At 42.6% G+C, this 16,723-nt stretch overlaps 1 protein-coding gene across 1 annotated transcript in view; it reads left to right on the top strand.

Moving 5' to 3' along the window:
* Miga1 (mitoguardin 1) overlaps positions 1 to 16,200 on the top strand; it is a 60,253-nt gene extending 44,053 nt beyond the window's left edge. Inside the window, exons 9-16 of the mRNA XM_034500548.2 lie at positions 1,214 to 1,332; positions 1,605 to 1,677; positions 2,615 to 2,701; positions 4,269 to 4,367; positions 6,442 to 6,576; positions 7,921 to 7,974; positions 10,851 to 10,967; positions 12,789 to 16,200. Coding sequence (XP_034356439.1) covers positions 1,214 to 1,332; positions 1,605 to 1,677; positions 2,615 to 2,701; positions 4,269 to 4,367; positions 6,442 to 6,576; positions 7,921 to 7,974; positions 10,851 to 10,967; positions 12,789 to 13,007 — 903 coding nt within the window. The 3' untranslated portion in view covers positions 13,008 to 16,200. The remainder of the gene's footprint in view (positions 1 to 1,213; positions 1,333 to 1,604; positions 1,678 to 2,614; positions 2,702 to 4,268; positions 4,368 to 6,441; positions 6,577 to 7,920; positions 7,975 to 10,850; positions 10,968 to 12,788) is intronic.
* The last annotated feature ends 523 nt before the right edge of the window (positions 16,201 to 16,723 follow it).

The following is a 16,723-nucleotide window of genomic DNA, read 5'->3' as shown; positions in this document are numbered from 1 at the left end:
CAAACAAACAAGAGACTCCAAGAGTGCGAGGCTCTTGCTGGACTGGCAGTGTGTGTCTGAAAGGATTGTTGGTTGCATAACTCTCAGTGTTCCAAAAACCAACGAGTTGCAAGTTGTTTACTTTTTTAGGGTCAACATTCTGATGTATGAAATAAATCTTAGTAATACTGTTTTTAAAAGTTTTGAGCTGGGGATATAACTGAAGAGGTGGAGTGCTCGCTCGCCCTGCATAGTCCCCAGGTTTTCTCCCCATAGCACCTGAAAAAAGAAAATACATATTCCAGTAAGTGGATTATTTGGTATTGAAAATAAAATTACTCTAGGGGATTTCTGTTTAGCTGGCCACCCAGTAGTATTTGCAGTTGTCTTTTAATGAACTATCAGACTGGAACTGTATTTATAGAGTTGTTAGACTCTATTAGCAGAGTCAGAAGACTATCTTTCAGTTATGTAAAAACTAACCAGAGCTACAGAGAAGACAGCGTGCCTCGTGAGTGTGAGGCACTCTGTGGGTGATAAAAATTCTCCCGGTTACCCTGCCTTCTGCACACCTGGCAGGTCTAAGTAGTTGGATTTGAAATGAACTGAGCTTGTTAATGTTTACTCTTTGGGGTTCTTTTGGATTCTTTGAGACAAGGTCTCATTACATAACTCTGGCCCAGAACTTGCTAAAGTAGCAAGACCAGCCCCCTTGCTGGGACTAAAGGCCGGTGCCACTAAGCCCAACTAACTTTACTCTTTCTAACAACTGATTTTTTTTTTTTTTTTTTTTTTTTTTTTTTTTGCAAAAGATGTTAATTTTGGTGATGTGTGGGAATGCACATATGAGTGTGAGTGCCTGGGAGACCAGAACTACCAGATTCTCCTCTGGAGACTGAGCATGGTACCCTGAGCCTCAGGTCTGCTCTCCAGCCCAGGAGACTGAGCACGGTGCCCTGAGCCTCAGGCCCACTCTCCAGCCCGGCTCCTAGTTTGTTTGTTTGTTTGATTGTTTGTTTGTGTTTCTCTATTGAGGCAGGACCATGCCCATGTTCATTCAAGCTGCCCCTGAACTTTAACAGCTGAATGTTGAAGTAAAGTGAATTTAGGTTTTTGTTACATAAAATGTTAATGATTTCTGTGGGTTAGTCACATGTAGCATATTTTGATAATATTGAAATCCTAGGCTTTTTATAGTTCTTGCTTCGGTATAATTCGTTTTGTGTGTTCTTAGCTTGCAGAGCACAGAGAAGCACACCAAACCTACAGCCTGGAGTCTTTTTGTCGCTGCCCTTTTTATGAAGAAGCTATGCATTTAGTTGAAGAAGGAAAAATTTACTCCAGAGTACTGAGGTATCATTCCAGCGTAGCTTACAGCCAATGTTTTTAGTGGCTAATATATTATTTTATAGTAGTATAGTAAGGAACTGCTGTTCTTTTGTGTGACAATTATTAAATCATGTTTATGAATATGGAAAGATACATTTTGGTCCAAGTAAATTTTGCACAGTCTGGCGATACGCAGAGGACATGTGTTTTGCATTAAGGGCCTGCTGAAGTCCAGGTCTGTGGAAGGCTTGCTCTTGGATGAAACTTAACAGTCGCTCTCTGCTCATGTGATACAGAACCGAGATGCTGGAGTGCCTGGGAGACAGCGACTTCCTCGCCAAGCTACACTGTATCCGGCAAGCTTTCCAGGTATCCTTACAGCGCTGGGGGACAGCCTGCACCCATCTGCCTGTCTAGGAACATCCCGCCTGTGCGCAGGGCAGCTCTTCCCATTTTTCTGCCTGCAACGCAGACAGGCAGCCTGCTAAGCTTATTCTCCCTCCATGCTGCCTCCCTTTCACTGTCCGTGCCCACCTGTCCAGGCCTGCCACACTCTGTCTACACGGAATATCGTGATGCTGCCATGTGTGCACAGAGCTGCTAAAGTTAGTCTCCATCATTATGTGTTTAAGATTTGAGTCGCTGGTAACAAGTTCTTTCCTAAAGTGAAGTCAGGCTGCTCGTAGTAAAGCTAGAAGTGTTGGCACACCTTCAGTTCCAGCACTCTCTGTGAGCTCAAGGCCAGCCAGACGCACAGACACAGAATAATACAGAAAATAATTACTTTCTTATGTTTGAAAGCTACATAAAATTTACCTTAGATTTTTAAATTTTTTTTTCAAGATTTATTTTTATTATTGTGTGTGTGTCTGTCTGTCTGTGTGTGCGTGTGTGTCGCTGTGTGTTTCTGTCTGTGTGTGTGTGTGTGTCTGTGTACATGAGTTCTGATGTCCGTGAGCCCAGAAGAGAGTATCAGATCCTATGGAGCTGGGTTGTGAGCCACCCAACATGGGTGCTGGGAACCAAACTTGGGTCATCTGCAAGTACAGAGCATGCTCTTTCCTAGTCACTACGCCATTCTTTCAACTCGTCACTGCAGATATTTACTTGTCTGAAACAATTTAAGTTCAAATTTACCCGCCCTAAATCTTTTTTGATCACTGGGCTTACATCTCTCCATTTCTGTGAATTTGGGCTTCCTCTGTCTTCAGTAGTGACGCAGCATCACAGCCGCTACCCTGACTGCTCAGTCACCCGTGTGTCATGGGATGGCACTCATTTTCACCCTGTGGACGGTGTTTTTCAGCTAATCCTTGCAGAAGCAGACAACAGGTCATTCCTTGCTGAAAGTGGAAGGAAAATTTTGTCAGCTTTAATTGTGAAAGCCCGGAAGGTAAATATATTCTCTCTAAGCAAGTTTTGTTCTTGCTAGTTTCTCTAACTAAAGACTAATACAGTGGGCAGGTGGGATGGTTGAGCAGGCAAAGACCTTGGCACCAAGCCTGACAACCTGAGCCGGATCCCCAAGAGCCCACATGACCCAGATCAGTGCCAACAGCTATTCTCTCACCTCATGCAGACAGGCTGGTACCACGTGTCCTGCCAGATGAAGAAAGAGTTTAGCAGGTTTTAGAGTAAAGTGTATTTTTAAATTTTCACAGTGAATGAAACCTTTGTAAGGAATTGGAAAGGTCCACCGAACACTGTCGACTCCACTGTTGTTGAGAGAGCCTATATGCTCCTCCGGATGGCCTGGAACTCACTTGTATATCAGGCTAGACGCAGATGTGTGCTGTTTCTTTTACCTCTTCCTCGTGGATGTTGGAATCCCAGATGTGCACTACCCTGGCTAGCTCAAAGAGCACTAATTTCTGTTTGAGTTACTTTCTGTGTACAAAGCTCATGACCAGGTTGTTTGTAATAACTTAGAACTGCCTGTGGCCCTGGCGATGTCTGCTGCTATAACCAGCTGTGGCTACTGCCTCCTCAAGCCCTTTCAGGAGGAGGCTGGAGGGAGGAGCACTGAGGAACCTGGGCACAGACTGTGCTGCCTGGTCCTCATCTTCACAGGGCTGAGTGAGGCAGAGCCTTGATGAGAACGTCGCTCAGACTGTATGGGAGCACTGTACCTCATGCAGGCTTGTCCAGAGGAACAGGCCTGCCTTGAGCCTTTGCCCACCGGTACTCAGCTCCACTTCATTTACTCTCAAGTCCCTCTCCACACAGAGGAACTGTATTTATTTTACCCTACTTCAGAAGATTTTTTAGGACTAGAAAATGGTAAGTGGGAAGTAACCTAAGCATACAGTACTAAGTGAATCTCTAGTGATACTGTGTCCTTAGAATTCCAGGATAAATTGTGGGTTGCTTTCTTGGCCTTCCCATTGTAGACAAGCACTGGGCTTTGAACTGGCGTGCCTCCAGGAGGAGCCTGTCTACAGCAGAGGGACCCCAGGCTCCTACGGCAGTCCTGCTCTCCCCTTACAGTCCCAGCAGCCTTTGCCGTTGCTCTCCTGGCATCCCCGTTCTTGGCTTCTGTGAACTAGGAGAGCAGCTGGTAATGAAGGGCTGAGAGTTAGACCACTTGCCCAGCCCGCGTGTAGAAGTTAAACCTCACTCCATAGGTTTACTTGTGTACTCCACACTTGTGTGACTCCAGCACTCGGAAGGACTTGAGGTCATCCTCCACTATACAGGTCGTCTGAGGCTAGCCTGGGAAGCTAGACATCCTCCACTGTACAGGTCGTCTGAGGCTAGCCTGGGAAGCTAGACATCCTCCACTGTACAGGTCGTCTGAGGCTAGCCTGGGAAGATGCTGAAAAAAGGAAATCACTTGGCATGCTTTGACAATATTTTCTAGAATCTAATTATAGATTCAACTTTCTTGAAAAGTAACTTATTTTATAGGCCTAAGTCTTGTTATAAAGTTATATTTAGACTATGTTACATTTTCTTTGCAGAATCCAAAGAAATTTCAAGATGTTTTTGATGAAATGATCTGTTTCTTAGAACAGACTGACCACTGGGACAGCACTGAGATGGAGCTTGCTGCCAGAGGGGTAAACAGTTATACAGTCCTCATTCCTGCTGTCTGCGCATGTTACATGACCAAGGCTTCCGTTCTCTGTCTTTTCTTTACCTGATAGTAAATCCAGCCGTGTGCTGGTGGTACCGTCACACCCAGCTGCGTAGTGTTAGGGTACTATCATATCTCGCCATGTGGTAGTAGGTACCATCATGTTTCTGATGTTCATAAACAATGGAAAGTATATTCTTTATACATTGAGTGGTTATACGGAAATGCTTTCTAAAAGCCTTTGCCTTCATTCACATAAGTAGGCCTTGTTACAAGGCAGTTAGCGTGTACCGTGCAAGAGTGGTTTGAGATGAATGAGGGCCAGAGAGCCAAGGGTATAGACGGTTCACAGAACTGAAGAAGTAAACATACGGAAAAAACCCAGAGACAGCCTTACTGTAAGAACGTATAAAAATTAGAGTTTGAATCCCAGCACTTGGGAGGCAGAGGCAGGTGGATTTCTGAGTTCGAGGCCAGCCTGGTCTACAGAGTGAGTTCCAGGACAGCCAGGACTACACAGAGAAACCCTGTCTCAAAAAACCAAAGACAAACAAAAAAATTTAGAATTTACATTGCAGCTCTACGAGTGAATTCATAGGTTATACATATACAAGACAGTAGAGCTTGATCCAGACGTGATCGTTTGGGTCTGTACGTACTTCTTAGTTCTGGTTGTGTTGGTATCTAGGAGCAGCAACAGTACAAACATATTATTTCCAGCACTCAGTTCTTGGCCCCTAACCAGCATCCACTAAAGCAGAATAGGAATCCTTGGGGAAATGGTGGCCATGCTGAACTCAGAGCAGCTCACTGTAGGAGAAGCTCACAGAATGCATTCCCATAACTCGCTGCCCACTACATCCCTAATCTTCTCCATCTCCGTGGCCCGTGACTCGATGCCCACTGCATCCCTAATCTTCTCCATCTCTGTGGCCCGTGGCTCACTGCCCACTGCATCCCTAATCTTCTCCATCTCCGTGGCCCGTGGCTCACTGCCCACTGCATCCCTAATCTTCTCCATCTCCGTGGCCCGTGGCTCACTGCCCACTGCATCCCTAATCTTCTCCATCTCTGTGGCCCGTGGCTCACTGCCCACTGCATCCCTAATCTTCTCCATCTCCGTGGCCCGTGGCTCACTGCCCACTGCATCCCTAATCTTCTCCATCTCCGTGGCCCGTGGCTCACTGCCCACTGCATCCCTAATCTTCTCCATCTCCGTGGCCCGTGACTCGCTGCATGCCTCCCTTACATTGCTCTCCTCTGTTCTGTCCACCTACGCTTCTGCTAAGGTTATCTTGGTGTTTTGAGATAAAGTCTCATTGTAACCCAGAAATGGACTCTGTGGAGCTGGTGATGGTCCTGATCCTCCTGCCTCTCCCAGCAGGTGCTGACATTACAGTTACATGCCACTATGCCTGACTCACCAAGAAGCCATCTTTAAATATGTGATGTGATGATCTCCCTCCTCAACATCTCCACCCTCCTTGAGAATAAAGTAAAAGTCCTTCCCGTGGGTTCAAGTCCTCGCTTCCTGCCAGGTTTTCCCTGTTTTGCCATAGCGCACTTTCAGTGTGTCTTTCCAGTCAACACCATTGTGCTTCTTCTGACCTTAAGTCTCTGACAGGAATTCCCTGTAACTGGGAAGATTCACTCCCTAAGGGAAGCCATCTCTAATATCCAGCTTAGAATCAATCTCTGCTGCAAGCTCTGTGAACTGTATTGTCTTTATTGGGATTATTTTCTTGCTGTTTTCCCCAGTAGACTCCAGGTTTCTGAGTTGCCTACTGTAGATATCTGAGTACCGGGTATAGCACATAGCACAACATAGTGTGTTAGTGATTGAGCAAGATGGATGCTCTCATGGGTCAGACAGGCAGATCCGTGACTGAGCTGAAAGGAAGGCCAGGAGGGAGCAAACTTCCTGGAACTTCAGTTTGGTACTTACCTCCTCTTTGTGGAGAAACATACTCTGAATAACTCAAAAACCTGGCACTGCAAAGCACAGACTTTACTGCAGAACTCTGTAATACTCATTGCTATCTTGAAATTTAATACAGGTGAAAAATTTAAATTTTTATGATGTGGTTCTGGATTTTATATTAATGGATTCCTTTGAAGATTTAGAGAACCCGCCGACATCCATCCAGAGTGTGGTGAACAACCGCTGGCTCAACTCCTCCTTCAAAGAAACCGTGAGTGCTCTCGCTTTCCTCACCGTTCAGGTGGGTGGGAGTGATCAGAGATGGACAGCTGACTAAAACCCACAGAGGTCACGGTGGGGCCTCACGCCTTGAATCCTCCTAGCACCCAGGAAGCACAGGCAGATCTCTGCGAGTTCAAGGCAGTCAGAACTACATAGAGAGACCCTGTCTTAAAAAAACAAACAAAACAAAAAAACAAAACAAAAAAAAAACCCGAGCTCATCCTTTGTCATTAGGATCACGTGTCCAGTATGTCACACTTTGGGTGAGATTCTCCTTTGACAGCCATGGGTACCAGGAGCTGGCATGGGCCTCGTGTTTTATGGTGAAGTCTGGATGCTGAAAATGCTTTAATGACCCATTGGCAGTCTCGCGGTCGAGTTAGAACTTGCAGATACTGCGGTTTAAAACATTTTAAGTGTAGCTCCTCCTTCACTGAAGTGCGCTACTGCCACAGAAAAGCAGTCTCTTCTCTCCAGCCACTGACTCGGTAAAGTTGGGTCAGCCAGAACAGAGGCTTCACCAGGATCCACTGAGGCGTTTCTTTTGCCTCCTCGTGGTTACAGTTTCTTGGTTCTTGAATAAAACTTACTTTTACCCTCAGACATTCCAGGCAACACTCTCCTTGAAGGAAAGACAATAATCTATCTTCATTATTTAATTAAAAACATTTATTTGTGTGTATATATCAACAAATTCTTTTCAGCGCATTTCTATAGGAATAGAATTTAGGACCTGTTTTTGTTCATTTGTAAGACAGGGTCTGACTCTATAGCCCAGGCTGGCCGGTACTCTGGTATCTGCTGCTTTAGCCTCTTATATACCAGGATCACAGGCCTGACTTTCCATGTATGGTATTAGAATTTATGAGCCTGGAGAGAACTGTGTTGTAACTACTTAAGTGCCGTGGCTCTAGAGTTGGTTGGTTGGTTGGTTTAGGTTTTTTTTTGTTGTTGTTGTTTTTTTGTTTGTTTGTTTGTTTGTTTTTTTGGTTTTTCGAGACAGGGTTTCTCTGTGTAGCCTTGGCTGTCCTGGAACTCAGTCTGTAGACCAGGCTGGCCTTGAACTCAACCGTTCGCCTCCCAAGAGTTGGGATAAAAGGGATACACCACCATTGCCCAACTTTTGTATATAAATTTTAATTTCATAAAATTGAAGAATCTCCCCTGATGTTTGTAAACAATACAAGGAACCCAGGGTTGTCCTTACTGTTACTATTTGGGATTTTTAAACCAAGACACTGTGAATTCTAATAAAAGTCACCATTTTTAAATGAAAATATTGATAATAAATATGAATTTAAATCTTGCTTTTTTTCCCTCTGTCTATATTTAGGCTGTGGCTTCAAGTTGTTGGTCAGTGCTAAAACAGAAAAGGCAGCAGATGAAGGTAAAACTCATTATGCCCCAGACTCTTCCTTAGTTCATTCTCTGTGGCTTTAAAATCAGCTGAGACTGGATAATGTATAGGAAAAAGGCTGATTCAGTCCATATAGTGAAGACTTCAAAGTCCAAAATCTACCTGCCTACAGTATCTAGTAAGGCTTTGTACTGTCCCAGCACCTGCAGAACAAACAGGCCTGTGTATAAAGAGGGCTGGAAGGGCAGCCTCGCTTTATAACAGTGCATCCTCACAGGCCAGGGTGGCCACTTACTCAGGCAATAAGGGCACTGATTAATCCACAGGTCTTCTTCATCTGTGATGAACATGCCTTCCCATGTGTGGACTCTGAAGTGAGACTGCCCAGGTTGAAATGTCACTTACTAACAGTGTGACTGTGGGAGTTGCTCAACCTTCCCAAGCCTTAATGTTTTCATCTTTGAGAAAGGACAATGACAGTATTTACTTTATACAGTTTTTAAAATAGCTATTGAGAAAGAGCCTTCTTTAATGTCTGGGTGTCTGTTATGACAGTTTGGATGATGACGTCATCTCACTCCATGGATTCTGTGTTGCTTTTGTCTGGAAGGCCTATTGGCAAGACTGGTGAATCAACACTCACTATCATTGTTTTGAGGTGAATCTGTGGTTTTAGGTCAAAGAGTATATGCTTTTAATGATTTATTTAATCAAGTGTCTATGTGCATATCTCTGTGCACATACAGACATGTGACTGCAGAGGCAGAGGGCTTCAGATCACCTGAAAGTGGAGTTATAGGTTGTCAGCTCTCTGCCTTGGTGCTGTGAACTGACCTTGGGTTCTCTGGAAGAACTGCTGTGCTCTTAGCTGCTGAGCCATCTCTTCAGTCCAGACATTTCTCTCCAAGTGTACTGCCCCCCACCCAGGACTGTTTAGTGTAACGTGTCCTCATCTGACTAGCTATGGTTTGGAGTCAATTGTGTCCGACATTAAAATAGATAATTCTCATTGTCTCTTAGTTCTAGTTTACATCCTTTTATCCCCAGGTGTTGTCTATCACTGATGATAAGGCATGGTTTTTGGAAGCAGCAAAAAAAAAAAAATTATGTTTTCTAATCAAACTTGTTAGTCTGTGTCTCTTTGTCAGTAATTACAACTATTACTATTGTGCGTCACTACTGAACAGTATATATTGTTTTCTGTCCCCCTCATTTTGGGTATTCATGGTGTCTTCTTAGTGCTCCTCTGATTAGTTGTTCTGAAAATGTTTATTTTCTTAGGTATGTTTATTCTTAAGACAAAGTATCCTTCCAGTATCCTCTATAAAGCTGGCTTGGTGTCATAAATTTTTTTAATCTGTTCGTGTCATAAATAGACAACACACAAATTCATGGAAAATGAACAGCAGGCTATTGAATGACAATTAGGTCAAGGAAGATATCAAGAAGGAAAATATTTTTTAACTAAAAAAAGTTTTAATTAGATTTATTTTATATGAGGGTTTTGCCTGTGTGTGTGTGTGTGTGTGTGTGTGTGAGCACTAGTGTATGCTTGTGCGTGTGTGTGTGTGTGTGTGTGTGTGTGTGTGAGCACTAGTGTATGCTTGTGCGTGTGTGTGTGTGTGTGTGTGTGTGTGAGCACTAGTGTGTGCTTATGCCCACAGAAGTGAGAAAGGAGTATCAGATCTCTCTGAAACTGGAGTTAGAGATGGGTGTGAACTGCCATGTGGTGCTGAGAATCGAACCCACAATCCCTGTAAGACTGACCAGTGCTCTTAACCACTGAGCCAGCTCTCCAAACTGAAAAGGAAAGTCTTAAGTTTCTAGAATTGAATAAAAATGAAAATACAATATATCAGAAATCTAAGTGGGGGGGGGTAACCTTAGTAATTACTTAATGATGCATGTGAAGGCTTCTGAAAAATAGGACAATGCCCAATATTGGTAGATGGGAAAAGATAATCAAAATAAAATAAAACCAAATCAAAAGTTGGAGTTTTTTTAAGATTGTCAAGCCATTAGACTAACCAAAAAAAAAAAAAAAAAAAAAAAAAAGATAAGCCCCAAATTTATAAAAAATAGAGATCAAAGGGGAAACAAACACTACAGCAGACACTGAGGCAATTCAGAGACTTTTAAGGACATAAAAATCTATAATCTACTAAACTAGAAATTTGGTTATCTTAGAGATTTTCTTCAAATGTACATATATGTACCAGCATTTCATAATAAGAGTCAGTCACCTGACAAAGTTTAATAATAGTAACTTTCTTAACTAAAGGTTAGAAATCTATTAAGAATAATTCAATGCTTTATTTATGTGTCTATGTGTTTGTTCATAGGCAGGCTCTCCTATCACAGGCTGGCCTGGAACTTCTGTTGCCAGAAATGAGCTTGCAATCCTAACCCTCCTGCTCCTACTACCTGTGTGCTGCACCTGCAGCTGCAGCTGCACCTCACCCCACCACACCTGGTTACACTGCAGCTGCACCCCACAGGCTCACATATTTGCATGCTCAGTCCCCAGTTGATGAGCTGTTTGGGAAGGATTAGGAGGTGTGCCTTGTTGGAGTAGGTTGTCCTTGTTGGAAGATGTGTTCTAGAGTTTTAAAAAATCTGAAATTTTTCTGGTTGGAGCCTTGGATAAAGAAGGTTTAACTTGTATTTTTATGAGGTGAATTTGCTTCTCTGAAACTGCTGGCTCGAATATGGAACCTATATAAAACCCTCTGACAAGATCTTAGTTACTTTTAAGTTTATTAATGTTCCCAACAGGCTCATGATGGAACCTTGGTCTGTTCCCAAAGACTTCTGACCCCAGAATGGCTAGCAGTTTATGCTTCATTACTAGAGAAAGTAAATTTAAGAAGATAAAAACAGACTGATTGCCATTTGTTTCCCAACAGATCTCAGATGGCTTCTTTGCCCATTTTTATGCCGTTTGTGAGCAGATTAGCCCTGTCTTAGCCTGGGGCTTCTTGGGTCCTAGAAATTCTCTCTACGACTTATGTTGCTTCTTTAAGGTATGTTTGACCATTGAATCATTGTTTTAAAGAATAAAATAAAGTTGTTCACTTTTATATAACATATAAAATTGTAAAAATCACCTAATTCTATATTTAAATGCCAATAATAAATTGATGACAGTAATACCAGCTTTAATATAACAGACCAGTGCCTTAGAGAACTGATGCCCTACAGCAGGAATAGACCCCCCAGGTCCACTGAGTGTGTCCACTTTCTCTGTTAGGGTCTCGGATACTATCATATTACAGTGCCATGTGAGAATACTACAGAAATGACCTGTGCAGTCCTGTACAAGGTGATAGAAATGTTGAAATCCACGCTGTAAGAATTAATTCACATGAGAATTTAAAGTTGTGTCCCCATGTCTGAAGTTTGCTTGCCAAATGTTTGTTAGAGCTCACTGCAAAATGCTCTGGCTGGCAGAGCACCAAGGAGACTGTGCAGGCTACGGTATTGCAGTAGTGAGTACCAGGGAGACTGTGCAGGCTACGGTATTGCAGTAGTGAGTACCAGGGAGACTGTGCAGGCTACGGTATTGCAGTAGTGAGTACCAGGGAGACTGTGCAGGCTACGGTATTGCAGTAGTGAGTACCAGGGAGACTGTGCAGGCTACGGTATTGCAGTAGTGAGTACCAGGGAGACTGTGCAGGCTACGGTATTGTGGTAGTGAGTCCCAGGGACCAACAGGCCAAAGAAGAATGAATCCAAGCGCTTGGACAGATGCCCTGCTGTGCTGTGAAGTTTCTAAATGTCTGTTTGCCTTATTAACACAATGTTTTTATGAATGATTTAGGATGTTTTCTTTTTACTGTCATTTAGAACTCATTAATCTGTTGCTAGTCTATTTAACCTTTCCAGTTGTAAATTGTGTGCTTCAGGGAGTAGAGCTGACTACCACGCTGACCTGCATTCTCCAAATTCCACCTTTCTATCACCTGGACAGTGGAGTGCTAGACAGTGCTAGCTCAGGGACTCTGATGGCCTTGCTGGTACTTGTTAACACACCATCTCTGAGGATTGGAACTGGATGTTGCTGGCTTTCTCTTTGCAGTTCCTTCCCTCCCATCATTTCATTGTAGCTGAGGTTTAGTGTTTACTAGTCAACAACTTACTTCAAATGTGCTTCAGTGTATTAATTCCCTGAAACGACACTCCTCAAGACCGCCGTTCACTGTGGACAGGAAACTATCATTTTCATTTATGTCTTTTTTAACAGAAAAATATACATTTAAAAGTATCATGCTTACTGAAAGGCATTTGATTGTCCATGCCTACATGGCCGGCACTCAGAGGTGACCCGAGAGGAGAGGCTGGTAAACAGCTGAGGTGAGCCCGTGCGTGGCTGCTTCTCAGAGGGACCTGTTTTAACTTATGCCAGCCCCGTGTAGTAAACAGGACAATTGAGCCAGGCATGATGGCACACTCCTTTAATCCCAGCATTTGGGAGGCAGAGGCAAGCAGACTGCGAGTTTGAGGCCAGCCTGGTCTAAAGAGCAAATTCTAGGATAGCAGGGCTGCACAGAGAAACCATGGCTGAAAGAACACACGCACATACACATACATGCACACACACACGCACGCACGCACATGCACACACACACAGGGCAAGTAGTATTTGCACAAATTTTACAACATAGAAAACAACAATCCAAAAGATTAAATAAGTTGTTCAAAGTCCTTTGCCCATGAGATGTGAAACCAGCCTCAGAACTCAGTTGTCTGATTCCTGGTTTAAAGTTGGGTCCAGTGTTAACAATTCATAGCTTTAACAAACTGTATCCTAATAAATGCCAATGTCTTGTGTATTCCTTTACCAGAATCAAGTTCTTTTCTTTCTCAAAGACATCTTTGACTTTGAGAAGGTGCGCTATTCGAGCATAGAGGCGCTGGCGGAGGACCTCACGCACCTACTCACCCGCCGCACGGAGCTGCTAGTCACGTGTCTCGGTGCAGATGCCCTGAGGCACGCCACCACCTGTACTAGTGGACACTCCCACACCGTGCCCACTGCACTGTTAGAAGCCAAAGTACAATAAGGACCAGAAGAGGTTTGAGAAAGCTGTCTCGTGCTCTAGGGTAACTTCTGACTCTGAGTGTGCCTCAGCATCTACAGGATTGATAATGTGGACTCAGGGAGAGGGGAGTCTCAAGGATGGGTGACTGTCCTGCACTTTTGCAGGACATTTGTCACTGAAGCCATGGGATGGATCCAGAGTGACTTTTTAATACTCTCTAGGTAATCATTTAAGTTGTGACTGTTGCTTGAATTGAAGCCAGTGCTGTAGGAGTCCATTGTCCTCACACAATCTGGAATGTCCAATGTCATCCTCAAACTGTCTTGATGCTTTGCTCCTTGAAAATACACTAGCTCAAGGTGATTGTATTTGTGTAATAATCTATGACTGCTAGCTCAACATACTTAACTTTGCCTGAAATGTATTCTTAACCATAGTGACTTCTTTGTTTAATAGAATTTAGACAATAGAGGTGTTTACCTGTGCTGTTTACCTGTGGCTTGTATATTTGCTAATGTATTGAATCAAAGAAGCTATCATCACAAAGGCCTGGTGTACTAAAAGGACCTGAATGAGATGAGCGGTTTGCAGTGCACACCTTGTGCAGGATCACCTGCAGTCCAGAGTATATTACTATTGTCCTGTAAGTTATAATACAGTGAAGTATTTTTATCTCATTTCCCCTCAGGAATATTAAATTCGAAAATAGAATTTATTTGCTAAGAAAAAGAATTAAAAATTTATCCTTTTTTAAATGTAACTTTGAGGCTGGCTTAAAGTATTAAACTTTAGAATAAGATAATTTCCTCTTTCACAAAACAAACTTATAATCCCCCACATAGAGAGTCTGTCACATTAGAACTTTGTCGTGTTCTGCATAATTTTAAAAATACTCATACTTTGAACTTAGGTTTTAAAGGACTTTTTCTCTCGGATGTAAAACAGAAATATTTTCAATGTTTTGGGAGTATATTTTATGTCCTTAGACAGACATATGAGTAGATGGGTTATTACAAGTAACCTTCAGAGCATAGTGTATATTTTCAAGGTCTCACTCATTTTGCTTTAAGATCATGCACCATGCTCTCCCCAGTGGATTGCATTCACTGATTTGTTACCCTAAAGTGGGCTGCGTTGGTTTTAAGAGTGAATTCTACAAAAGGGTGTGAAATGGGTTTTTAAATAATTCATTTTTAGATTAAAGTGCCTAGATTAAGGGTAATGATGAGAAAACAAAAAGTGAGATGAAGTTTAATTTTTTAAGATTTTTAATGTCTATGTACATCACAGTTATGTAAATCAATTACTAGATGTACGATTTAGACCTGTGCCATTAGTGTGTCAGGCTCATAGGCCTTACAGTTGTGTTCTCGGTCAGTACATGACGGATGGACGGACGGATGGACGGACGGACGCCTTGCCTTCTCCCCTTCACCCTTCATTTCCTGACCACCAGGCACGGTTCTGCCTGAGGACAAAGTGCACTGAGCCCAACTTCCCTTCCGACTTTCACATTAGATGTTTTTACTTAGAAGATGTCACTGATGTGACACACGTGTGCGTGCCTTCCTGTTACCACATAAGCAAGACAGTTGTGAATTATATTCATTTATTCATTGGATAACTAAGTGTTTTTTCCTGTGGTTTTGTAAACAGACATAAGTGAACTATCTTTGGGGTAAAACCCTCCTTGAACTAGTTTGGAAGAGTTGCACTGTTACGGTAATCCTGCAGTGCCATTAGACGGCCGTGGGGGTGACCTTTTTGAAAAGTGTTTGATTTGGTTCTATTTTTACATTTCAGTTAAATAAATAAATTGTCCATCTTCAAGAAAGGGTTGGTTTGTCAAACCCAGTGCTTAAGTTTTGCTGGGCTAATTAGCTAGAATAGTAACAAGATAGTTTGTGGCCTTTGACAAAAGAGATAAGAATGACCAAATAAAATTTGGGAGTAAAATTTGGGAGCAAAAAAATGCAGGAGAAAAATCTTGGGGGGGGGGGGGGCTCGGGAAAGCCTAACTTTTTAAAGGAGAATGTCTTTTTAAGAAGAGCATCTCTGGCTCTGACTGTTGACAATACTTAAGATATGCATACCAGTTTTTATTTGCCTGAATCAAAGAGGCAGTGCTTTAGCAGATAGAGACAAAAGACCAACTAGGCTAGAGCCTGTGAGGGAACAGAGAAAGGCCAGCCTAATGAACTAACGGTGTCAACTGAAGATAGCCATCGCGCGCTAGAGGGCGGAGGCAGAGAGCTGGTCCCTCTTTTCTGGAAAAAAAAAAAAACAGATAGAAAATTCAGTTGATTTATTTTCCTTTGTTTCTCTATGTTCTTGTTCAACTAAAAAGGTAGTTATTTCTTCCTGAAAGTTAACAATATGTTCATGGAATGACAAAACAGAATTCTTATTTTTAAAAGAAACCAAGTTTTCTATTCTGTGAAAGTCAACTCTAAAGAGCTGTATCTGTCTCCTGAAATAATTTTCACGATGATTCTATTGATTCGTTAAGTTAACTGACTATTGAGAGTATTTACAAATGTTTCTCTGCTTAAGGAGTTTCCTACTCACTTTTCCAGCAGTTAGCCTAGAAGTGAGGAAGACCAGAGGACCGACTCCACAGCCCATCGTGACCAGACTGGAAATGATTTTTTCCAGTCTGGGTTTTATTTTTAATATGAACATTATTAATAATTAACATAATTAATTGGTCCGTAATTTTAAACTGGCTATGAGAATCAGGCTGAATTAAAATCTGTGAATTTTTAAATTAAGAAATATGTATGTGAAGTTAAGTGTTTATGTGCCCTGTGATAATTGGAATTATGAACTGCTTTGTTCCTGATGACGGTGTCATGTCACAGTCTCCTTGACTGACCTCAACGTATCGGTGTCTTCACTGTAAGGACAGAACTCATTCATCTGCCTGGAGTAAATAACCACAGTTGCAGACAACAGCCCAAAGGCGCTGGAGTGAGCATGTTTCGTGTTCCAGCCAAATAAACCAGTGACAGTGTCTTAGTGACGTGCTGGCTGCATTGTTTTCTATAGTATGTGATTGCAGATGCCTTCGCAGGCCTGCCCTTCCACACGAGGCCACAGAGAGAGGCAGAGAAAGGAAGACTGAAATCAAATGTAGACTACTACCAAATATCGTGTGTGCTACCATGGAAATAAAGATAGCATTGTGATGAATAAAGTTTCATGTTTTGATTGAGATATTACAGTGAATAAGGTCATCAAACAGAGTAAGCTGATGAAGTGACAGACCTGCATGACTCATCTTCATCAGTGGCTCTCAACCCGGGACTTAATTTCCACTAGGCAAGGGCTCTGTCTCTGAGCTGCTCACCCAATGTGTGCGGGCATGTGTGTGTGTTTTTAAAAAAGTCTGATTCAGCCCTGGATTCTCTTGCCTACACTTCCCAAGTGCCAGGATTACATGTAATACTAGTCCTCTTTTATTTTTAAACTTGGTAAGTCTATGCACTGACCTCTGTGACCAGGTCAGAGACAGGAGCTGACTCTCTACTGTCAGATGCAGGGGAAGAACAATGGAGTCCTGTGTTACCCAGATCCAAGTTTCTGATCCAAATGTCATTATCTGGCTTATTCTTTGTCGTCTCTGTGTCCTCTATGGTTTTTCACTTTAAACATCACACAGACATTTTTTTTCCTTTTTTTTAAGACAGGGTTTCTCTGGGTAGCCCTGGCTGTTCTGGAACTCATCCATAGAGCAG

The sequence above is a fragment of the Arvicanthis niloticus genome, chromosome 4, assembly GCF_011762505.2.
Source record: "Arvicanthis niloticus isolate mArvNil1 chromosome 4, mArvNil1.pat.X, whole genome shotgun sequence".
Lineage (NCBI taxonomy): Eukaryota > Metazoa > Chordata > Mammalia > Rodentia > Muridae > Arvicanthis > Arvicanthis niloticus.
Note: the sequence above shows the minus strand (reverse complement) of the source record. Positions and strands in the feature narration are given on the sequence as shown.